The sequence below is a fragment of the Panthera pardus genome, unplaced genomic scaffold, assembly GCF_024362965.1.
Source record: "Panthera pardus isolate Hobbes unplaced genomic scaffold, ASM2436296v1 HiC_scaffold_10, whole genome shotgun sequence".
Classification (NCBI taxonomy): Eukaryota; Metazoa; Chordata; class Mammalia; order Carnivora; family Felidae; genus Panthera; species Panthera pardus.
In genome coordinates this window covers 59,927,451-59,946,716 of record NW_026526655.1, presented here as the reverse complement: position 1 = coordinate 59,946,716, position 19,266 = coordinate 59,927,451, and the positions used below count along the sequence as shown (strand labels likewise).

General features: G+C 41.2%; 1 protein-coding gene across 9 annotated transcripts in view; it reads left to right on the top strand.

The window, feature by feature from the left end:
• Window positions 1–18,849, top strand: part of RAPGEF4 (Rap guanine nucleotide exchange factor 4) — a 290,079-nt gene extending 271,230 nt beyond the window's left edge. For all 9 annotated transcript variants that reach the window (XM_053907653.1, XM_053907652.1, XM_053907656.1 and 6 more), the window contains 5 exons: window positions 1,860–1,910; window positions 3,920–4,007; window positions 4,416–4,480; window positions 14,402–14,456; window positions 17,601–18,849. In XM_053907653.1, the coding sequence (XP_053763628.1) occupies window positions 1,860–1,910; window positions 3,920–4,007; window positions 4,416–4,480; window positions 14,402–14,456; window positions 17,601–17,728 (387 nt within the window). In that variant the 3' untranslated portion in view covers window positions 17,729–18,849. The remainder of the gene's footprint in view (window positions 1–1,859; window positions 1,911–3,919; window positions 4,008–4,415; window positions 4,481–14,401; window positions 14,457–17,600) is intronic.
• Window positions 18,850–19,266: the final 417 nt, after the last annotated feature.

Sequence of the window (19,266 nt, the reverse complement as noted above, 5' to 3'; positions counted from 1 at the left end):
CTGGCTTCGGCCTGCTACCTACCAGTAGCACCTGTCACTCCACCCCACCCCAGGTGTGACAACAGAAAATGTGTGCAGACATCACTAAATGGCCCCCAGTGGATGTGGGGGGAGGGGTGCAAACCTGAGCCCGGTTGAGAATCGTTGCTCTGGAGGCACAGGGTGTGCATAGATAATAGTATTAAGACCCACAAAAATATGTGTTGCCCTATGCCCTTTGACCCAAACGCCAGTTAAGTAAAGAAAGAGAGGTAGAAAGACCAATCTAACCAAAAATGTAATTCACTTCAAATTTTTAAAGTAGTCTGTGTTAGTAGAAAGTTATCGGCTAACGTGGTGATTTGGATACTACACGTGGAATGAGATCCTTGCATCCTTTGATGCCTCTCCCAGCTCTCCTCCCTTTGGACATTCCCTCAGAGCAAGGATATCCGGTTCCCCAGAGACCTAACTTGAAAAGAGGTACTAGGAAAATGAGCTTGGAGGACATGTGGGAGACTAGTAAGATTTTTGCACAGATGTTTAAATGGGAAGATGACAAACTAATTCAGCTATGAGAGAGAAAGAAGAGAGAGGAGCTCTCCTGTGATTGCAGAAGCCGAACTGGTGAATCCGTTGTTGCCAGTAGACTTCCCGTGGGAAGAACAGCTGAACTCCGGATCTCTAGGGCTGAGGACCGTGCTTCCACAGACTCGAGAGAGGATGCACGCCACGCTGCTCTGCCTTGGCGTGGCCCTGTCAGAAGAGAAAAGTCAGGGTTCCTAAGATCTCAGGACCCAAGCAAAGTGAGAGCCAGTAAATTCAAAGGTGACTCGATAATGGCCTCCTTGTGTCAATCGATATATGGGTATAGCCCACGGTGCTACCTCAGGTACTAAATTGGTAGAATCATCAGTTTTTGTATAACAGCAGGGCAGAGAAATCAGGGGGGAGAAATGCTTGTGTGGAAAAGCACAAGTATGTAAGAGAAGCCCTAGAAAGGGGCAGGTGATGTGAATTACAGAGGCTCTGGCCATCAGTAGCTGTGCCACGTTGGGCATGTCATTTAAACTGTGAGACCTCATGTGTCTGGGTGGCTCAATCGGCTAAGCATCCAATTTTGGCTCAGGGCATGACCTCACAGTTCATGGGTTCAAGCCCTGAGTCGGGTTCTTGCTGATAGCTCAGAGCCTGGAGCCTGCTGTGGATTCTATGTCTCCCTCTCTCTCTGCCCCTCCCCTGCTCACACTCTGTCTCTCTCTCTCTCAAAAATAAATAAACATTAAAAAAAATAGTAATAAAAAAAAACTGTGAGACTTAATTTCTTCCCTATAGTAAGCAAAGGTTTAATCTATTCAAATAAATGTTGATTAAGCAGTAACTATGTACCTGACACTTGTTTAGGCACTGAAGAGATAGCAATCAACAAAACTGATAAGTTTCTGTCCTCATGGAGTTTACATTGTAAGGGAGGAGGAGGATTGAAATAGGTGGTTTCTAAAACTTTTAATCCTAATATTCTTTGGTCTAAATTCCTAACTGTGGGAATTGGAGAATTTAAGGTGTGGGAGGAGGTGATTCCAAACCACTTATGCTCTGAGAGTGCAGTCCTCCTGATGAATAATTAGAAAACATTATAAAAACAGTAAGACCAAAGCATCCATAGTTACTTTTGTTTCAACGAGGTTAAGAGTTTTAAAAGGTAAGTTCTCTATATTCCAGAATACGCTCAAATGACAAGACAGATAACAGTCTGGTCTGCTTTAGACATGTTTGATTAAGAGCCAAAGAAATACATTTCCCCTAGAAATGGTAACACGTGATACAGATCTAGATATTGAATCCGACACATGAGTGTGGTATTTTCATTTCATTAACAGAAACTGCCAAGCAAGTTCAAGAAGTTCTATGCGGAGTTTGAAAGTTTAATGGTAAGTGACAGTGGCTCCTTTATTCTGTTCACTGTCTGCATTAATCCAGTTTCTGATTAGCTGAATTGAAGTTCTCATTTCAGAAATTTTACCTGTCCTTGTATGACTTTAAGAAGTTTATGATCCCGTTTTAGTGCTGCTAAAACAAGCATGTCTGACGAATGAATGGCACCCTCAGGAACCAACTTAAAGAGGACTTATGTCCCACATAAGGTCAATTTGTGTAACTAAGAAAAGCAGTGTAATAGGATCCTTTCCGCCTAGCATAGGTTGGCTATGGGTTGGAAGCTGCATTTTCCTTGGCTTGCCAAAATTATTGTTCCCCATTGGCTGGGAGGTGTTAACACCAGAAAAGGAGTGAGTAGGTCTTGGTAGGAGTGATGGAATGGTCTCAGAGAGGGCACATGGGGCTGGCTGTGCAAGGCAGAGAGGAGGGGAGTCAGAACTCCCAGGGAGGAGGGGGCGCTTTGGGAGAGGGGGATCGCATGGGTGGGGTTTGTTTTACACATTTTGTATTTGCTCTCAAAGGGCGTCTCTCCCCTCAGTCCCTGCAGGCAAATCTCACTCTCAAGCAAAAAACGAAACAAAAAGCAAGTTATTTTCATGTCAGCCGGGAAATTGTCTTAAAACAAAACTCAGGGGTGCCTGAGTGGCTCAGTTGGTTGAGCATCTGATTCTTTATTTCAGCTCAGGTCATGATCCCAGGGTCATGGGATCGAGCCCAGCATCAGGCTCTGTGCTGAGCATGGAGTCTGCTTTGGGATTCTCTCTCTTTCCCTCTCTGCCCCTCCCCACTGGCTCATGCTCTCTCTTTTTGTCTCTCTCTAAAATAAAAATGTTTTAAAATAATAAATAAATAAAGCAAAAATCAATTTAAGTCTACCTTTCTTTTTTTTTTTTTAATAATAACAACCAATCTTTATTGAACTCTGTGTATTCCAGGATTGAGCAAAGTAATTTGTAACCATTAATTTATTTAATCACCAAACAATCCTTTGAGGTAGCTCTCATTATTATCAGCTCCATTTTTACACGTGAGAAATTGAAGAACAGAGATTAAGAATCTTTTTTTGTGCTATGAACCAGCAAGTGTTTTTTTTTCCAGGTTATTAATTCTTTCTTTTTGTTTTATTTTTTATTTTTTTTAAATTTACATCCAAATTAGTTAGCATATAGTGAAACAATGATTTCAGGAGTAGATTCCTTAATGCGCCTTACCCATTTAGTCCATCCCTCCTCTCACAGTCCCTCCAGTAACCCTCTGTTTATTCTCCATATTTAAGAGTCTCTTCTGTTTTGTCCCCTTCCCTGTTTTTATATTATTTTTGTTTCCTTTCCCTTATGTTCACCTGTTTTGTCTCTTAAAGTCCTCATATGAGTGAAGTCATATGATTTTTGTCTTTCTCTAATTTCACTTAGCATAACACCCTCCAGTTCCATCCACGTAGTTGCAAATGGCAAGATTTCATTCTTTTTGATTGCCGAGTAATACCCCATTGTATATATAGACCACATCTTCTTTTTTTTTTTTTAGAAGTAGTTTTTATTTTATTTTTTTTTTCTGTTCATTTCATAGTTTTTTTATTGTGAACTTTATTGTCAAATTGGTTTCCATACAACACCCAGTGAGACCACATCTTCTTTATCCATTCATCCGTCGATGGACATTTGGGCTCTTTCCATACTTTGGCTATCGTTGATAGTGCTGCTAAAAACATGCAGGTGCATGTGTCCCTTCGAAACAGCACACCTGTATCCCTTGGATAAATGCCTAGTAGTGCAATTGCTGGGTCGTAGGATAGTTCTATTTTTACTTTTTTGAGGAACTTCCATACTGTTTTCCAGAGTGGCTGCACCAGCTTGCGTTCCCAAGTCTACCTTTCTTTTATAGCTACACTTGGTTGAAAACTATCTGATTGTGGGATAACAAACCTAGGTGTGTTAGGAGGCAGAGGGGGTGGTATGTGTGTCATTTAGTCATTAACCAGCATCTCTTTGTTTCTCTAAAGGATCCTTCTAGAAACCACAGGGCCTACAGGCTGACAGTAGCTAAGCTGGAGCCTCCTCTCATCCCCTTCATGCCTTTGCTCATTAAAGGTAATTCTGAGGGAACCCACAGGTCAAGCCAGTGATGAGTGTGTGGGGAAGAAAACGAACAAGAGCCTCAACAGACTGATTTCTTTGGGAAGAACAGTCCTGTCCCTTCCACCTTCTTCATCACCTCCTCTCCCCCTTGACTTTTCTGAAAGTGTTAGGAAGATTACGGGAGCAGCAGGGATCCATGATTTGGAAGACTTGCTAGGGAAACAGTTAGTTTGGAAATTTTACTAATCTCAGGTAAAGTGCTTTCAAAAGTTAAACACCTAACATAAAAGGAACTATTATCAGCTTTCTTCAACTGCAGTGTTATGCAAATCCTCCAGCATAATCTAATGGTGCTATTGTGGTTTCTTAGTATGACATATTTCTGTTAGTGATTAGAATGTGACTTTTATTTCTTTGCAGATATGACATTTACTCATGAGGGGAACAAGACGTTCATTGACAATCTAGTAAACTTTGAAAAAATGGTACGTACGGTATTGTAACCTTAACCACAATGTTTCTTTAAAATAAAATTTGCATTTGTACTAATAAAGGAAATAATTTCCATATATGCTGCCATGTTAAAAAGGTAGTTACACATAAAGGAGTTTTGAAATATTCGGCTCAAATTGGCTACCTATTTTAGCCTGTCAGTTCTCTTTTGTGCAACTGAATGGCATTTGTGCTGCAGTTCACAGCAGCAGCTAGCTTTTATGCCGTGTGCTTCGTCCTTGGCTGCCTGTTGCTAAAATGCGTGAATGTTCCAGAGTGACTTCTATGTTGTTGTTTTGTTGTCAGGTTTGTAGAGCTAGACTTCCCTAGGATGCCTTTGAATTGTTTATCTGTTGAGCCTGACTTTAGTGCACGTAGGTAAAAGGCAACTCCATGGCAGATCTTTCTTGCGGAGTATTCACCTAAATGTATAAATAAATAAAGTTCACCCAAGTTCAGAGAGGGAACTTGAAAATCTTCACAACCAAAAACAATTTTTTAAAGAAATAACAGAAGTGAAACTGGCACGTATTCAGTATTCTGCAGCTCCCTTCATCAAGGAAAAGCTGTTATCTGGCATTGGTTGTTACTTTGCAGTTTATTTTCTTATCTTCCGTGAAGCAATAAAGCAGGTCATGCCAAAACCTATCTTTAGCTACAAAGTGCATGTTAATGGAATGCTCCATTGTCTTCTAAATCCTTTGGCTGCAGCCTGGATGGATGGGGTGTTACAGCCTTATCTCTGTGTGGGTAAGCATCTGCCTGGGGTTATGGTTTGCAGTGGTGAATGTGGCACTGCAGGAAAAGCTCAGGACTTGGGAGTTCAGGAGACAGAAGGTTCAATTCTCAGCTTCGTCCCCCATAGCGGCCCCATAAGTTCTCTGTGCGTCCGTTTCCCCAACAGGAAGTAGCGATCATGCCTACTCTCTCCATGTCTGGAGATTGTCAATGGGTCCAGGGCATGTAAGCATTCCTGTATGCCATAGAGTGCTATAGAATTCTTCTCAGAAAACTGTTCTTCTCATCATTCCTTGATATCCAGCTGGTATGTATGACTCCAGGGCAACTGGAAACATCACGCAGTGATCCTGTAAGGATTGGACCATCCAGCTTTGGGAATGAGCAAGCCCAGCCTGGTGAAGAGGTCGAGCAATTGCTGGGCAACAGGTTTCCATGTCTTCGGCATGAGTTCACACCTCCTCAAAAGGACTCCATACTAGATGGCAAATATTTCCTCAGCGGTCTTCCCCTCCAAAGGCAGAGTACAAACATCTCTAATACTGTGTCAGTTTAGTAATTCTTTGGTCAAAGGAAAAAACATTCTTTTGTCTTGCTCACTTATTAGTATGGAGAATTAAACATATTTCCCTGATTTCTCAAAACTTGTTTTCCAGAAATGAAAGATTTAGCAAATAGGTAAAGAACCTTCCAGATCACTTATGCAGAAATGCAAACTGAGGGGTAGCTGAGCCAACTATTTGACTATAAAATATACATGTGCACAGAGGCGTAGAAGTCAGAGTTTCCTAAAGAGGTGACTGAGCTTTAAAACTTTTGATCATTAAAGTTAACTGAACAGAACAAACAAGGATAGCAAAACTATCTGTCAAGGAGAATGAAAGTTGTTTCATCTGGGCTTTTAGATCTTGGTGTTGCCTCCGTAACCTTCAAAGGAAGAGTCGTATTCATTGGATATTAAGAGAATTCCCCTTCTCCACTTCTCCACTTCTCCACTTCTCCACTTCTCTACTTCATGCCCACAGCCATGGGTTCTTAAATGCCTACCTGTGAGAGGAGACCCTTCATACCCTGCTCCTCACATCCCGTTCTCAGAGACATTCCACTTTAACTTAAAAGCAACTGAATGGCCGGGAGAGCAGTTCAGCTGTGATAACAGAAACCTAAATTGACAATGGCTTAAGCAAGCTAAGTTGTTGTTTTTTTTTCTTAATGTGAATGTCTAAGCGAATGTGATAGCTTATGAAGCAGTCAAGGTTCCCGGCTTCTCCTCCCTTGCCATATCACCATGGTCCAAAATGGCAGACCAGCACCACCCCATTGCAGGTACAGGGAAGGGGAAAGGGAGAAGGTGAAGAGAGTGAAGGGAGTACTGAAAGAGAACTGTTTAGTTCTCTACTATAGCAACTATAAATTGTATTTCATTTAATAAATCACACCACGAGAAAGTTTAATTTTACAATTACCTTTCTGTGAGTTTAGTGTTACTGGTAAAAGAAATGGAATTTCAAAACAAGATTTGATTATGTTTTTTAAACCTGACCTTGACCAACCTGGCACTTGTTGTTAGCTTTCCCACCTTCTATCCCCATAAACAAGCCCACCCCTGTTCCCATAGCATCACCCCTGCCACATACAACTCCCACTAGTGGCCCTCCACTGACGCTGTGTGTCTTGGGAAGGATACAACTCTCTTTTCAAGTTGACGTCCACACCACTTCCCAGTCATTCATCAGCCAGGCCAAGGTGGTGAGCAGAACTGGCAGACTTTGTGGGGCTGGTAGGCGGTGTCCCCAGAGGGAACCCCTGCCAGGGGCAGAAGTCACCAGGGAAGCCAGGAACACAGATGCCTTTTCTTGGTGGCAGCATTGCCCAGTCACAGCAAACTACTGTGCCAGCCCTAAGTATTTTTATTTTGAACCTTTTTACCCTTGAGGTATGAAATGAGGATTAGAGAATTTGTTGCATATTGGTTTTCAGGATTTATGAGTATGAACAAAAGAGAATTCACACTCTGATCCTTATGCAAAAAAAAAAAAAAAGGCAGACATTCTTTCATTTGGGGGGAACATAAAGGAGTATTCAAAAAAATGTTTGAATAAAGCCCTTTGTATCTTTCTATGGCATACATGAATATTTATAACATTTAGGAGGTAGACTAGCAATGGATTAGAGGATAATATGCTGGCTGGCTGCCACTATCCCAGGCTGCATAAAGCATGCTGATAGCCACGGATGCTACTGTATTAGGAGGTTGGTTCTATTTCAGACATACCCATATTTAGGTGTATTTATTTATGAACATTATTTTAAGATAGTCATTTTATTTGGAATGAGAGGCATGGAGCAAGCTTCTACACTTCTGGAAACATTAACAGAAGCTAACTCATTGAGGAAAGAGAAATGCTTTGAATCCTTTTATTTCTGTATCAGTAATTACAGCATTACATAACTAGCAATGATATGTTTTCTATCACCAATCTATCACCAATAATATTACTACAAGATCCATGGAGAAAGCATCGGATTTATATCAAGCTATGGAGAAAAGAACCTCCAAGTAAAAATCAAAATGTTCAAATACATGCAGTTCTCAGAACTTTCCAACACAATAAAAACCTACAAGAGGACCTTGCAAGTTTATCTCTTTATATAGAACTCACAAACTGGGCTAAAAGCAGATTTTCCAAAAAATATGTTTCAAAGCAATGCAGTATGTGTTGACTGTTCTGGCAAAGGGTTTTGCTAGGAAATGCAAAGAAATCCCATCATCTTTGACCATTAGGAAATTATTTATAGTGAAGAAGGTAAAACATAAACATGTGAAATATTAAAAGCAAAAAAAGATATAGAAACTAGTTTACAATAATAATAAAAGAGATGTCCAAAGGCACAAAGAGAGGTAACTTGAGCTATATCAAGAGGAAAACAAAACCATGTTAAATACAACAACATAATGTAATCAAATCCAGACTTGTTACCCTGAGCACCATCCAGCCTCACCTCACACTTCATCTTCTCTGTATTCAATCCAAGTTGGCAAAACCAACCTTTTTTCTTTTTTTTTTTTTTTTTTTTCCCCTGCCTTGGGGCCTTTGCATTTAGTTGCTACCTTTGCCTGAAACTGTCTCTCTGCTAGTCTTCACCTATCTGGGCTTTCTCATCATTCGGGTCTCAGCTCATGTGTCCCCTCCTCCAAGTGGTCTTTCCTGACCACCCTCAAACATTCTTCTTTACTTGTCTGTCTTCCCCACTAGAATATAAGTGTCCTAGACCAGGTATTTAATCAGTTTTGTTCACTGATACTTCTCTAGCACCCAATAAAAGAATAACCCAGTTATATTCCAGTTTGGGATTTAATCCAAAAGTGTTTTCTATTTTATTAGAACACTTGATTAAGCGGAATTTCCCAAGCACTTTGCATTACTGATAGTTTATGCAAGATGATTCCCTCAGCCTTCTTTCTGTTCCTAACTGGACATCATCCTACCTCCCCTCCTACCTGTGGTGCTGCGTCTGCCTCTCATTGTCCTTTCCTGAATGCAGAGAAGCACAATAGTCTGCATTTGCCTGGACAGGCACCTGAGCTACCATGTCCCATGGCCATGATATGTACAATGTACTGTGAGCATCTTGCACGTTAACATGTGCATATCTGTATGTCACACACCTCTTGGATATTAAAGATCCATAGCCAGGGGACAGGGCTCAGGGTTCTTCCTCAAAAATGCATATAGTGGAGCCTGGCTGAGCTCCCGGGCCTTTTTGTCTTTTATCTCTGTTCCTTACCATGCAGTTAATTCTACTTGGTTGCTATCATGGGCACCATCCTTGTAGGTGAGAGACTATATTTCTAGATCTTGTGGGGAAAAAAGTCCTGTCCTAAATATATGAGGATCTGATAAAATAATCAGGTGATATAGATGTGGTTTTACACATGCTCAGCAAGGAATTATTGACAGAGTTTTTTTTTATTTGATAGGCATTCAGATGGACGCAGAGTCAAATCAGTAGGGGCAGAAATAAGAAAAGGTAACGTGGGAAACATTAAGAACAAGGTTGGCAAAGATCTCAAGTGGCAAGAGAAGGAAAGGCCAAACTGTTCAGGGTAGGCATTTAAAAGAGGGCTGAAGTCCAGGAGCGGCTCCTCAAAGGACTCCGAGCTGAGAGGCCACATAGCCTGTGAAGAGGGAGGCTGTCCTGGCAGCTGTCTGTCTGTGGGAGGGAGGTCAAGAGAGTGTAACAGTGCAAGGTGGCATTGCCTGGAGGGCCTGCTGGTCTGAACTTGAAAAATAGACAGAAAAGCCTGTTCCTCTTCAAGGATGGGAGAGCTAAGGGAAAGCTGGGCCCGGGGGACCAAAGTCAATATAGAGGTGGCCAGAAAAGCTGGAGACAGCCTGCTAGGTTATCAACCTGTCTGGATAGGCACAAAGGCAGAAGTTGGCCAGCCCACTCCTGAGGGCACGGTACCACAGAAAGGTAAACAGGGAGGTCCAGGCCAAGGGCCCAGTCTGAGAAGCGCCTCCGACCCTTCACAGGATTCAAGGGGAATTACCTGCATCAGAGCTGGAGGGAAATGTGTTTGGAACTGCAGCCTCAGGGCCACTTGCCCGTGCCGGGTTGGAGTGTAGACAGCCACTCGCCCCTTCCTATGGACAGCACCTTTGTACTGGGGATCTTGTAAGGCAGGCCCTGGGAAAGACTTCTGCTTCTGAATCACTCTGTTTTCAGCTAAAGAAATAAGAACTTGAGGGTAGTTACAGAGTCCTTGGCTTGCTACCTCCTTTTTTCTTCCTGAGCTTCCCTCCATGAGTTCATGTCCTGAGGTAAATTCATCAGCCTTCCTATGGGCCCATCTCCTAGCCTCCCGGGTGAGGAACCGCACGAACATATTAATTTGTGCAAATAAACGCTGAAGACCTGGACCTAGAATTAGTCTCTGGAAAAAGGGGGGGTGGCTGTGTGCGATCTGAAACGTGGAACCCCAAGGTTCTAACTTCTAACTGTGGACTGCTTTCTTGGCGAGGGCCCTTGCAACTCTGAGGTGGAGATTCCCAGTGGGGGTGGTGGGGACACATCAAAATCAGTTCAGGTGTGGAGCGGGGGGGTCACACCGTCCACCTATACTGATGGTGAGAGCGCCTTCGAAAGGAGCATATTCTCCTCACTTCACCCCCCACGTACAAACTGCTATTTTAATAAGCCAGTTGCGAAAGGGAGTGTGTCATAAACCTCAGGGTTGCTGAGATGGGGGAAAAAGATGGGAAGCTCTGCCTTGGAGTAAGCAAGTATTTCCCCACCGCCTGGCATTATAGGAAAGCTGCCTGGCCTGCTCCAGGCGGGCCAGCCTGCTCCGGCAGGATCAGCGAGCCTAGGGTATAATCTTTGGCTTCATCCCTGCTGTGGTAGTTGGATAACAAAGCCTGTGTTTCTCTTTAACCTTAGTTTCTGCCAACCTTAACTGAGAACACCAGTGAATGAATGGCTGTTTGCCGTCAAAAACAACATGTAAGGCTTAAGTCTGCAGAAGGATAGAAAGACTCTAAGCAGATAAATGCAAAATCCTCCACTTTGGGCCAAGAAATCAACTGCACATCTACAGAGAATGAAGCTGTGTCCAAACAGCAGCTCAATGAAATGGGTTCAGAGGTTTTATCCGCTAGTAGTTCAACAGATGTCAGTAAGGTGACTTTTCTTTAAATTGTGGACTCAGATATGTAGCATCATCTAGATCAAGGAAGGAAAATAATTCTTCTTCTGCACTCTGTGATTTGCTTAATCCAGGGCACCGTGCTAGAGACTGCCTTAAAGAGACCCGAACCGGTCTTATGGAAAATTGTTAAAGCAATTGGCAATACTTCACAATTTTTATTTTATTTTGAAGTTTATTTATTTATTTTGGGGGAGAGAGAGAGAGCAGGGGAGGGGCAGAGACAGACACAGAGAGAGAGAGAGAGAGAGAGAGAGAGAGAGAGAGGCAGAGAATCCCAAGCAGACTCCACACTGTCAGCATGGAGCCCGAGGCAGGGCTCAAATTCACAAACCGTGAGAGATCATGACCTGAGCCGAAATCAAGAGTCAGGTGCTGGGGCGCCTTGGTGGCTCAGTCGGTTAAGCGGCCGACTTCGGCTCAGGTCATGATCTCGAGGTCCGTGAGTTCGAGCCCCGAGTCGGGCTCTGGGCTGATGGCTCAGAGCCTGGAGCCTGCTTCCGATTCTGTGTCTCCCTCTCTCTCTGCCCCTCCCCCGTTCATGCTCTGTCTCTCTCTGTCTCAAAAATAAATAAAATAAACGTTACAAAAAAATAAAATTAAATTAAAAAAGAGTCAGGTGCTTAACTGACTGAGCCACCCAGGCGCCCCAGAATTGGCAATATATAGATTGAACCAGAAAAGACTTGGGAGGTGGGGAGACATCCACAATGGTTGTCTTCTCGTGTTTGAAGAACTGTCCTGATAAGAAGGAACTAAATGTATATGCTGTGGCTCCAGAGCTCACAACGAGGATCGGTGGGTGAAAAGCAGAGGGAAAATGACTTTGACTGAGAATGATAAAGAAATGTCTAATAGTTAGAAATGTCTAAAAATGGAAGGGGCTGGCCTTGGCGAGAACGAGTAGCTCTCGCTGGATGCATCCGAACAGTGGGAAGCTGCTGTTGACAGGCAGGCTATAAAAGGCATTATGCACCTTGCAAACACTTGAAGAAGGGGACTTCTGAAGCCTCTTTTGGCAACCCAGGAGAGAGCCTGGTAGCTGGGTGCAGCTGTTAACAGCATAGTGCAGGTGTCCATGGGTGCAAAAGAGGGTGGAGTCAAAATATCAAGTTAACCCTTCTTTGGCCTTGTGAAAGCATTCCGTAACTATGCATCGCCTGGCAGTGCTGGTGGGGTTCACAGGCGGTTACCGAGGGTTTACATTTTGCAGCATTTCCCTGCGGACCTCACGGAGGAAAACAATGGGCCTTGTTGCAAAGCCAGGTTTGGATTTCAAAGTTAAACTGAAGTTACCTCTGAGTACAATTAAAAAGGATACGTCAAAATTAAAACCATTGTTAGAATTAATCAAAGATTTAGAAAGGTAGAATGAACTCCAGAGCTGGAAATTACTGATTTAAACAATTGTTCTCACATTTTAAACCACATAATGAGCTAAAAATTATGAAGCCTCAGAGTATAGCTGTAAAGAGTAGTCTAAAACCGAAGTCAGAATGAAATGTTTTAGCTTTCAAAACTAAAAAGCAGAACAATTACTCCCTACAAAATGGTATAGGAAGAGGTTTCTGACCCCTGCTAATTGTTTTATTATTCTTCAGAGGGGCACTCTGGCAGCATTTCCCTAGGTTTTCAGTAATTACACTCCATTCAGTATCTGAAGAATTACAATAATTCCACACAGAATATACTCGTGCCCTTCCGATGCAAAGCCTTTACAGAAGTGAAAAAACAACTTACAGTAAATTAGCAGGAAAATTATCATAGTTACTGTTTATTTCAGGGCTCCATATATCAGAGGCTAATTCTACATTGTATGTTACGTTTTCTTGGAGGTATTTGTAGTATATTTCACATGCTGACCAACAGACATGCTGGTTTTTAGGATCTTTTATGAAAATGACGTTCAAACTTTTCCGATTGCCTCTCTGTGTATGAGAAATTACCCAGTGCAGACGCATGTCACTTAATGCTTGACAGAGTCCGCAAAGCCTCAGTATTCAGCAGGCTGCGATCAGTGTTCACATACGCTTGTAAAGCTTTGACTCTTCTGTGAGTTTTTTTTTTTCCCTGCCAAATAAGTTGGGGTTTTGTTTGTCTGTTTTAACACTACAGAAGATTTCTCAGTCATTTTGTATACTTTGGCAAGCCGAGGGTCCATGAGAGAAGAAAGCAAGGACTAGAATTACATGGCCACTCAGAGATAAGAAAATCTCTTTCCCTGGCTGGAGCCTGATCAATTTTCTGCTCGTGTTAGAATTAATCCACCATCTCCGCGGGACCCCCTTTAGAGTCTGAGCAGCAAAGGTGTCCTGAGACAATATACAGAGTCTAAGGGTCCCAGCTGCTGTTCAAATACCATCAGCAAGAAATGTGCATACATTCTGGCTGAGAAATGGTCTCATGGATGTTTTTCCTCATGTTTCTGCCCTTCATATTTTTCCTCCTTTCTTCTTTGTCTTAAACTAAGTTGAGTGCAGTATAAAAAATTCACTTATAAGTCTTTATGGCAACCAAAACATTGCAAAGAAACTGAGAGGATCACTTAATGACAAAATTAACAAAGGTTAAATAAGTTACCATCCATCCATAAAGTTGAATACCTACTCGTTTTTTAAAAATGCTTTAAAATGCAAGTGGCATGGAAAACAGTCACAATGCCACGTGAAAAAACGTATATCACAACAGAAATACATATGTAAAATATGACTTCAATTGTTTGAAAAATTTTTACTTACTTATTTTTAAAGCATTAGAAGGAATTGTACTAAAATATTAATGAAGTGACTCTGGGAGGTGTATTCTAAGTGACTTCTACTTTGCTCTTAACTTTTATTCATTTTCTCAAATGTGCACGCATTAGTGTTATGATCAGAAAGGAAGAAGAAGGAAGGAGAGAGGAAATCAGATAATTGAGATTAACATTAAAACACACACTTTGGCTGGAAGATTAGAAGGGTCAGTAATGCACAGAGTTGAGAAAAATGTATAGGTAGAATATTTTGATTATATTCAGTCTAATCGAATGCCTCATTACTGAGTCCTGTTTCTTATGAGGCACTTGATAAGCTAACCCTTCTCCAAATCTCGGATAGTCACAAATTTGCTTACAAGTTCACAGTGACCTCTGGGAAGGGATGGTGAAAACGAGTCCTGAGGAGTAAGACACAGTCTGAGAAACAACAGACTGATTTTTATGTCAGGGGCACAAACAACTCAACTAGAATTATGCCATTAGTACTCCTCATCTGAGAAGTGCCTTGTATGTGTGACTATAGATGCCTCTTTCAAGTAATGAAACCTGTTCTGCATCAACCAGCTGCCTCCAGATAGTCAATGTCTCAGAACAGAATGTTTTTCACGGGCTCAAGTGTTACTGAAATAAATCATGGTTTGGTTTCCTTTATGGACTATACACTAAGCTTACTTGCATTTCATTCTTCCTTTTTTTCTCTATTCTTTTTAGCGCATGATTGCGAATACTGCCAGAACAGTGAGATACTGCAGGAGCCAGCCCTTCAGTAAGTTAAATGCTACCGTGTGCTGCAATCTAGATCTGGGTGATTAAGTCCTTTTTAATGAGGCTACTGAGACATTCTAGAAGTCTGGGTAGTATTTGATTGTGTCAGGGGCACTTTGGACCATGAATTCTCATGGGATAGAGGCCTTGAGTTGAAGGATTTTCTAGCTGTAGAACTAGAAACTAACCATAGAAATACTATTTTATGAATGAACTTAAAGAGAATAAATTTGCTCTTTCTAGTGTGACTAGAGACGACTAAGGCATGATCACCAACGAATCCTGCCTCAAAGCAACTCTTTATGACTCACTGCTTGATGTTGAGAAACTCACATCAATTCCTGATGACTCAGTTTTGTCGTTTATAAACTGGGAAAGATAATATTTATTGTCTCTTGGGGTGTTGCAAGAATGCATTAATGGGTATAACACATTTGTAAAAGGTCCCATAACAGGAATTCATATTCTATTTCTAGTATTCTCAGGTGAATTTAAGATGTTCTTCCTAAATCTGAACATATAGCAAAATAACTGCTGCCATACAATGCTTTAATATAAAACCATTACCAATAATAAATAGCAACCTTAAACCGATGGGGATTAGGTTGCATCACAGAACCAGATCAGCTCGCCAGACCAGTGCTGCTGTCTCCTGGGCTGGGACTTTGGGTGGGGGTGGAGCTTTGGCTCCCTGGAGCTGGGCTGGGAGTCAGAAGGTGGCCCCTATAAAAGTTCTTTGCTAAATTCATTGTATGAGTCACTTAAAGTCATTTGGCTCATTAAGCCAACATGATCATTTGAGATGGACGTGACTTTGAGGCTACCAGTACTGTCCCTTCCAATAAACCTTGTGCTAAAAGAGGCTAAAAGTTTCTCAATTTACTAACCAGAGCTGTCTTTACCCTCCCTAGCCCAGGACTGGCTCAAAGTGAGGGTTTGCTAATGCAGGATGCCAGAACTGAAAACTGCTCACTTTTTAATGTACAGAGGGGGAAAAAAATCTATGAAAAGTAATCTTTCCTTAGGGAGCAAGTAGCCCTTTAAAAATTTTACTCAAATGACTGTGCCTCCTCTTCCTTCCAAAATGGGAATAGTCTTGCATGTCGTCAACCGTTCCTGCGTGGATTCTGCAAGGATTAAAATGTCTCACATCTCTTCATCTAGTAATTTACTGTATGTATAAAGACATGGTCTTAAAGCAGCCATACAAGTGAAATAGGAGAATATATAAGTGATGTCAGTCTACAACAAGGCCCATGAACCCATGGCCCTTTGGGGCTCTAGAAAATTCCTGAAATGAAACACAAAATTTCTGTGCCTGAGAGGGTTTGTAGCCTTGGGAAGGTTCTCAGTGAGATCAAAGAACTGTGATAGAATATGTTTTGTTCCATAAGCTTCTTTGGAAGTAAATCCTACATTCTCCTACATCTTCTCCTAGAAAAGTGGGGGTGGGCTGGGGGGATTTTATATATATGTGTGTATGTGTGTGTGTGTGTGTGTGTGTGTGTGTGTGTGTGTGTGTGTGTATATATATATATATATATATATATATACACACACAATATCCACTGCATATGTTGAAGTTATCAGTAACTGCTGGTAAACAACAGCTGCTCAGCTCTGAAGTCAACAGTCTATAGATAAAGCTATAGGAATAGATTTGTAAACATTGTGGGAATATGTACAATGTAATTACAGTATATTGTACATATAGAGTACACTGCCAGGGAAAAAGCGAGGAATTAAACACTGTGGTATTATTTATATGTGATAATTATACTGATGAGTTTCTTCCTAGAGCAAGTAGGGGCCTTTGTATTTTCTCTCTGCTATTCTGTGTTCAGACCTGCAACACTACCCTCCACCCCATATGCAGATGGCATTCTAACTGTCTTTGGGAGTGATGTCAGTGCCCTGCTTAGAAAAGAGCCCCCTACTGGTGATCCATGGGGCAGAGGTAGCCCATGGACCACAGCAGAAGTGTTGGGTCTACACAGAACATGTTTCCCCTTTTATTTGGAAATAGTGTTGCCATTAAAAAATTCCAGGAAAGAAATCCAGACTTTTCATTTCTCTAGAAAAATAGGAAGATCTGGCAACTCAGAATGCAGATTCCCAGACAGCAGCATCATGCGGGAGCTGAATAGTCACTTTCAAAGGGACCTGGGTTTCCAGTTCACCACTGTCAGATTTGGCCTTCCTCACCCATATATATTCTCTGCAGAGGGCTCTGGACACTTATTTGATTCTTTTTTCAGCCTGGTTTTGGAGAAATCTGTGAACTTCAGATGACTCCATTGCTTACATGCTTGGGGAAGTAGGTGAGAATAGAATAGTAATTGGGATTTCCGAACAAGTAGCATCAGGGAATTGAAGGTCTAGCAGAAGTTATGACTTCAGCGCATGAGCTGAGCTTTTCCCTACCCGTGAACAGTCTCAAAGAGCACACATCTATGCAGTGATACTGTATACTCTTTGCAAGTAACAAGGAGAGTCAGATTTATTAATCTCACTGGCTTGCTTCAGTTCAGCCCAGGTGTTAAGCACTTTTGTTAGGAGCTACTGAAAACTATGTCTTGGGGCGCCTGGGTGGCTCAGTCAGTTAAGCGTCTTACTCTTGGATTCCGCTCGGGTCATGATCTCATGGTTTGTGAGTTCGAGCCCCACATCGGGCTCTGTCCTATCAGCTTGAGATTCTCTTTCTTCCTCTCTCCTCCCTTCCCACTCTCTCTCTGTGTCAAAAATAAATAAATAAAACTTTAAAAAAAAAAAAAAACTACGTCTTTTGCCATTAGTCCTTGTCTGTATCAAAGGGAGAAGAGAGCTGAGTGTGAGACACAGGTGGGATGGAAAGAGGAAGCAATTTTTAATGTATAACCAGGGGCTATCAGGTGATGCTTTCACTTTGGTGCCATTTTTTTACAACAAAGGAAAATGATCAAAATAGGTGATTTCAGAGAAGAAAAGGGTAGGAGAGAGGAGATGGAATATCCCAGTGGAAACATTTCAATGAATATGGTATGTTGAAAGGTTTCAATGGAAACTTGGAATCCATGGTAAATGTAACAAATAATTGGGGAAAATAAAGCTGTATCTTATATGCATATATTACACAATGCCAATTTGCTCTCTTCTCTTTCAACAGATCCTGATGCAGCTCAAGCTAATAAGAACCATCAGGATGTCCGGAGTTATGTCCGGCAATTAAATGTGATTGACAACCAGAGAACTTTATCACAGATGTCACACAGATTAGAGCCTCGTCGACCGTAGACATTTAAAGTGCCCAGAGCAATGGTTTGCCTCCAGTCCACAGTCTTTCAAAAATGCCATTTATGCTACTACTGACTGTATTGTCACTAGAAAATTCTACAAAACAAGCAGAAACGCGCCCTGAGACATGTCAGGGCTGCAGCGTACCAGCGTCATAGTAAGAGAAGAAATTCTTTGACTTGCATAAAGCTTTCACACTCTAGCATAGGAATCTCCAATTTGTAGTCACACTATTTTATTTCCAATTGTGCCATCCTCTTTGCTGAAACATAAATTAAGTCCCGATGATAATGGTAGAAACACCATTGTCAAGAGACATATCAAGCCCCTGACAGTTTTTCTCAGAGAGTTGGCCGAGTGAGATGTGCTACAAATGCTGTGGTGGTATAGTTTCACAATTTTATCTCAACCTTGATTTTGGAGCATGGGGGTTTTGGAAGGTGTTGAGGAATCACATAAATCCAAACCATAACTTGTATTCTAGCATCTTCATAGTCTTACCTCTGAAGGAATTGAACCCAACCACATTACTATAAAACATTATGGCTATTGATGTAATTTAGGGAGGACTGGTCCATAATTTCTGGATGATATATAGAATAATATTTATGTTTACAATGTAACTTTTTTAAACTCACAAATCAGGATTACATACATAAGAATTCCACTAAGAAACTCCAAGGTTCTAAAAATTGCCAGCGTTAAGATAAGAAAAGAACATTTCAAAAGAGCACAATATGCACAAAACATTTTTCAAAATTAAAATATTTTCCTGGGCATTAAAAATCTTTACTATTGGCTAATTATTGTTACTGACTAAAAAAACACATATTTTCTGGACTTAAATGTTATTACAGATATCTTAATTTTCAGCAATTGTTTTGCACTTTCAAATAGATTGTAAATAGTTCATTCAATCAATGGTATAGAGTTATTTATTTGCTATATAATAGATATTGTGCCAAATGATTACTTTTTATTTATTTTATTTAGTATGTAATTTTGGAGTACATTTTTTCCTCTTTTCACAATTAGGCTACATTTAATGTGTAGGAATTGTATGTATGTATATCTTCTGTAAATAACAGTATCTTCATTAAATATAATTGTTGACAAGAAAAGGTGGTGCTGTCCTCAGTTCCTATAATATGGGAGGGGTAACCACTCGGTATGGTGGGGACTCAGATTTTTTTTAATTGAAATAAAATTCACATACTATAAAAATCACCCTCTTAAAAGTGTAAAATTCAGTGGCTTTTAGTATATTCACAAGGTAGTTCAACCATCGTCACTAATTCCAGAACATTCCCCTCATTCCTAAGAGAGAGCGCATGTTCATTAGCAGACACACCTCATCCCCTCTCTCCCAGTCTCTGGAAACCACTATCTGCTTTCTGTCTCTGGATTTACCTATTGTGCACATTTTGTGTAACTGGAATTATATGATATGTAGACTTCTATATCTGGTTTCTTTCACCTGGCATACCATTTTCAAGGTTCATCCATGCCATAGCATGTATCCGCACTTCATTTCTTTC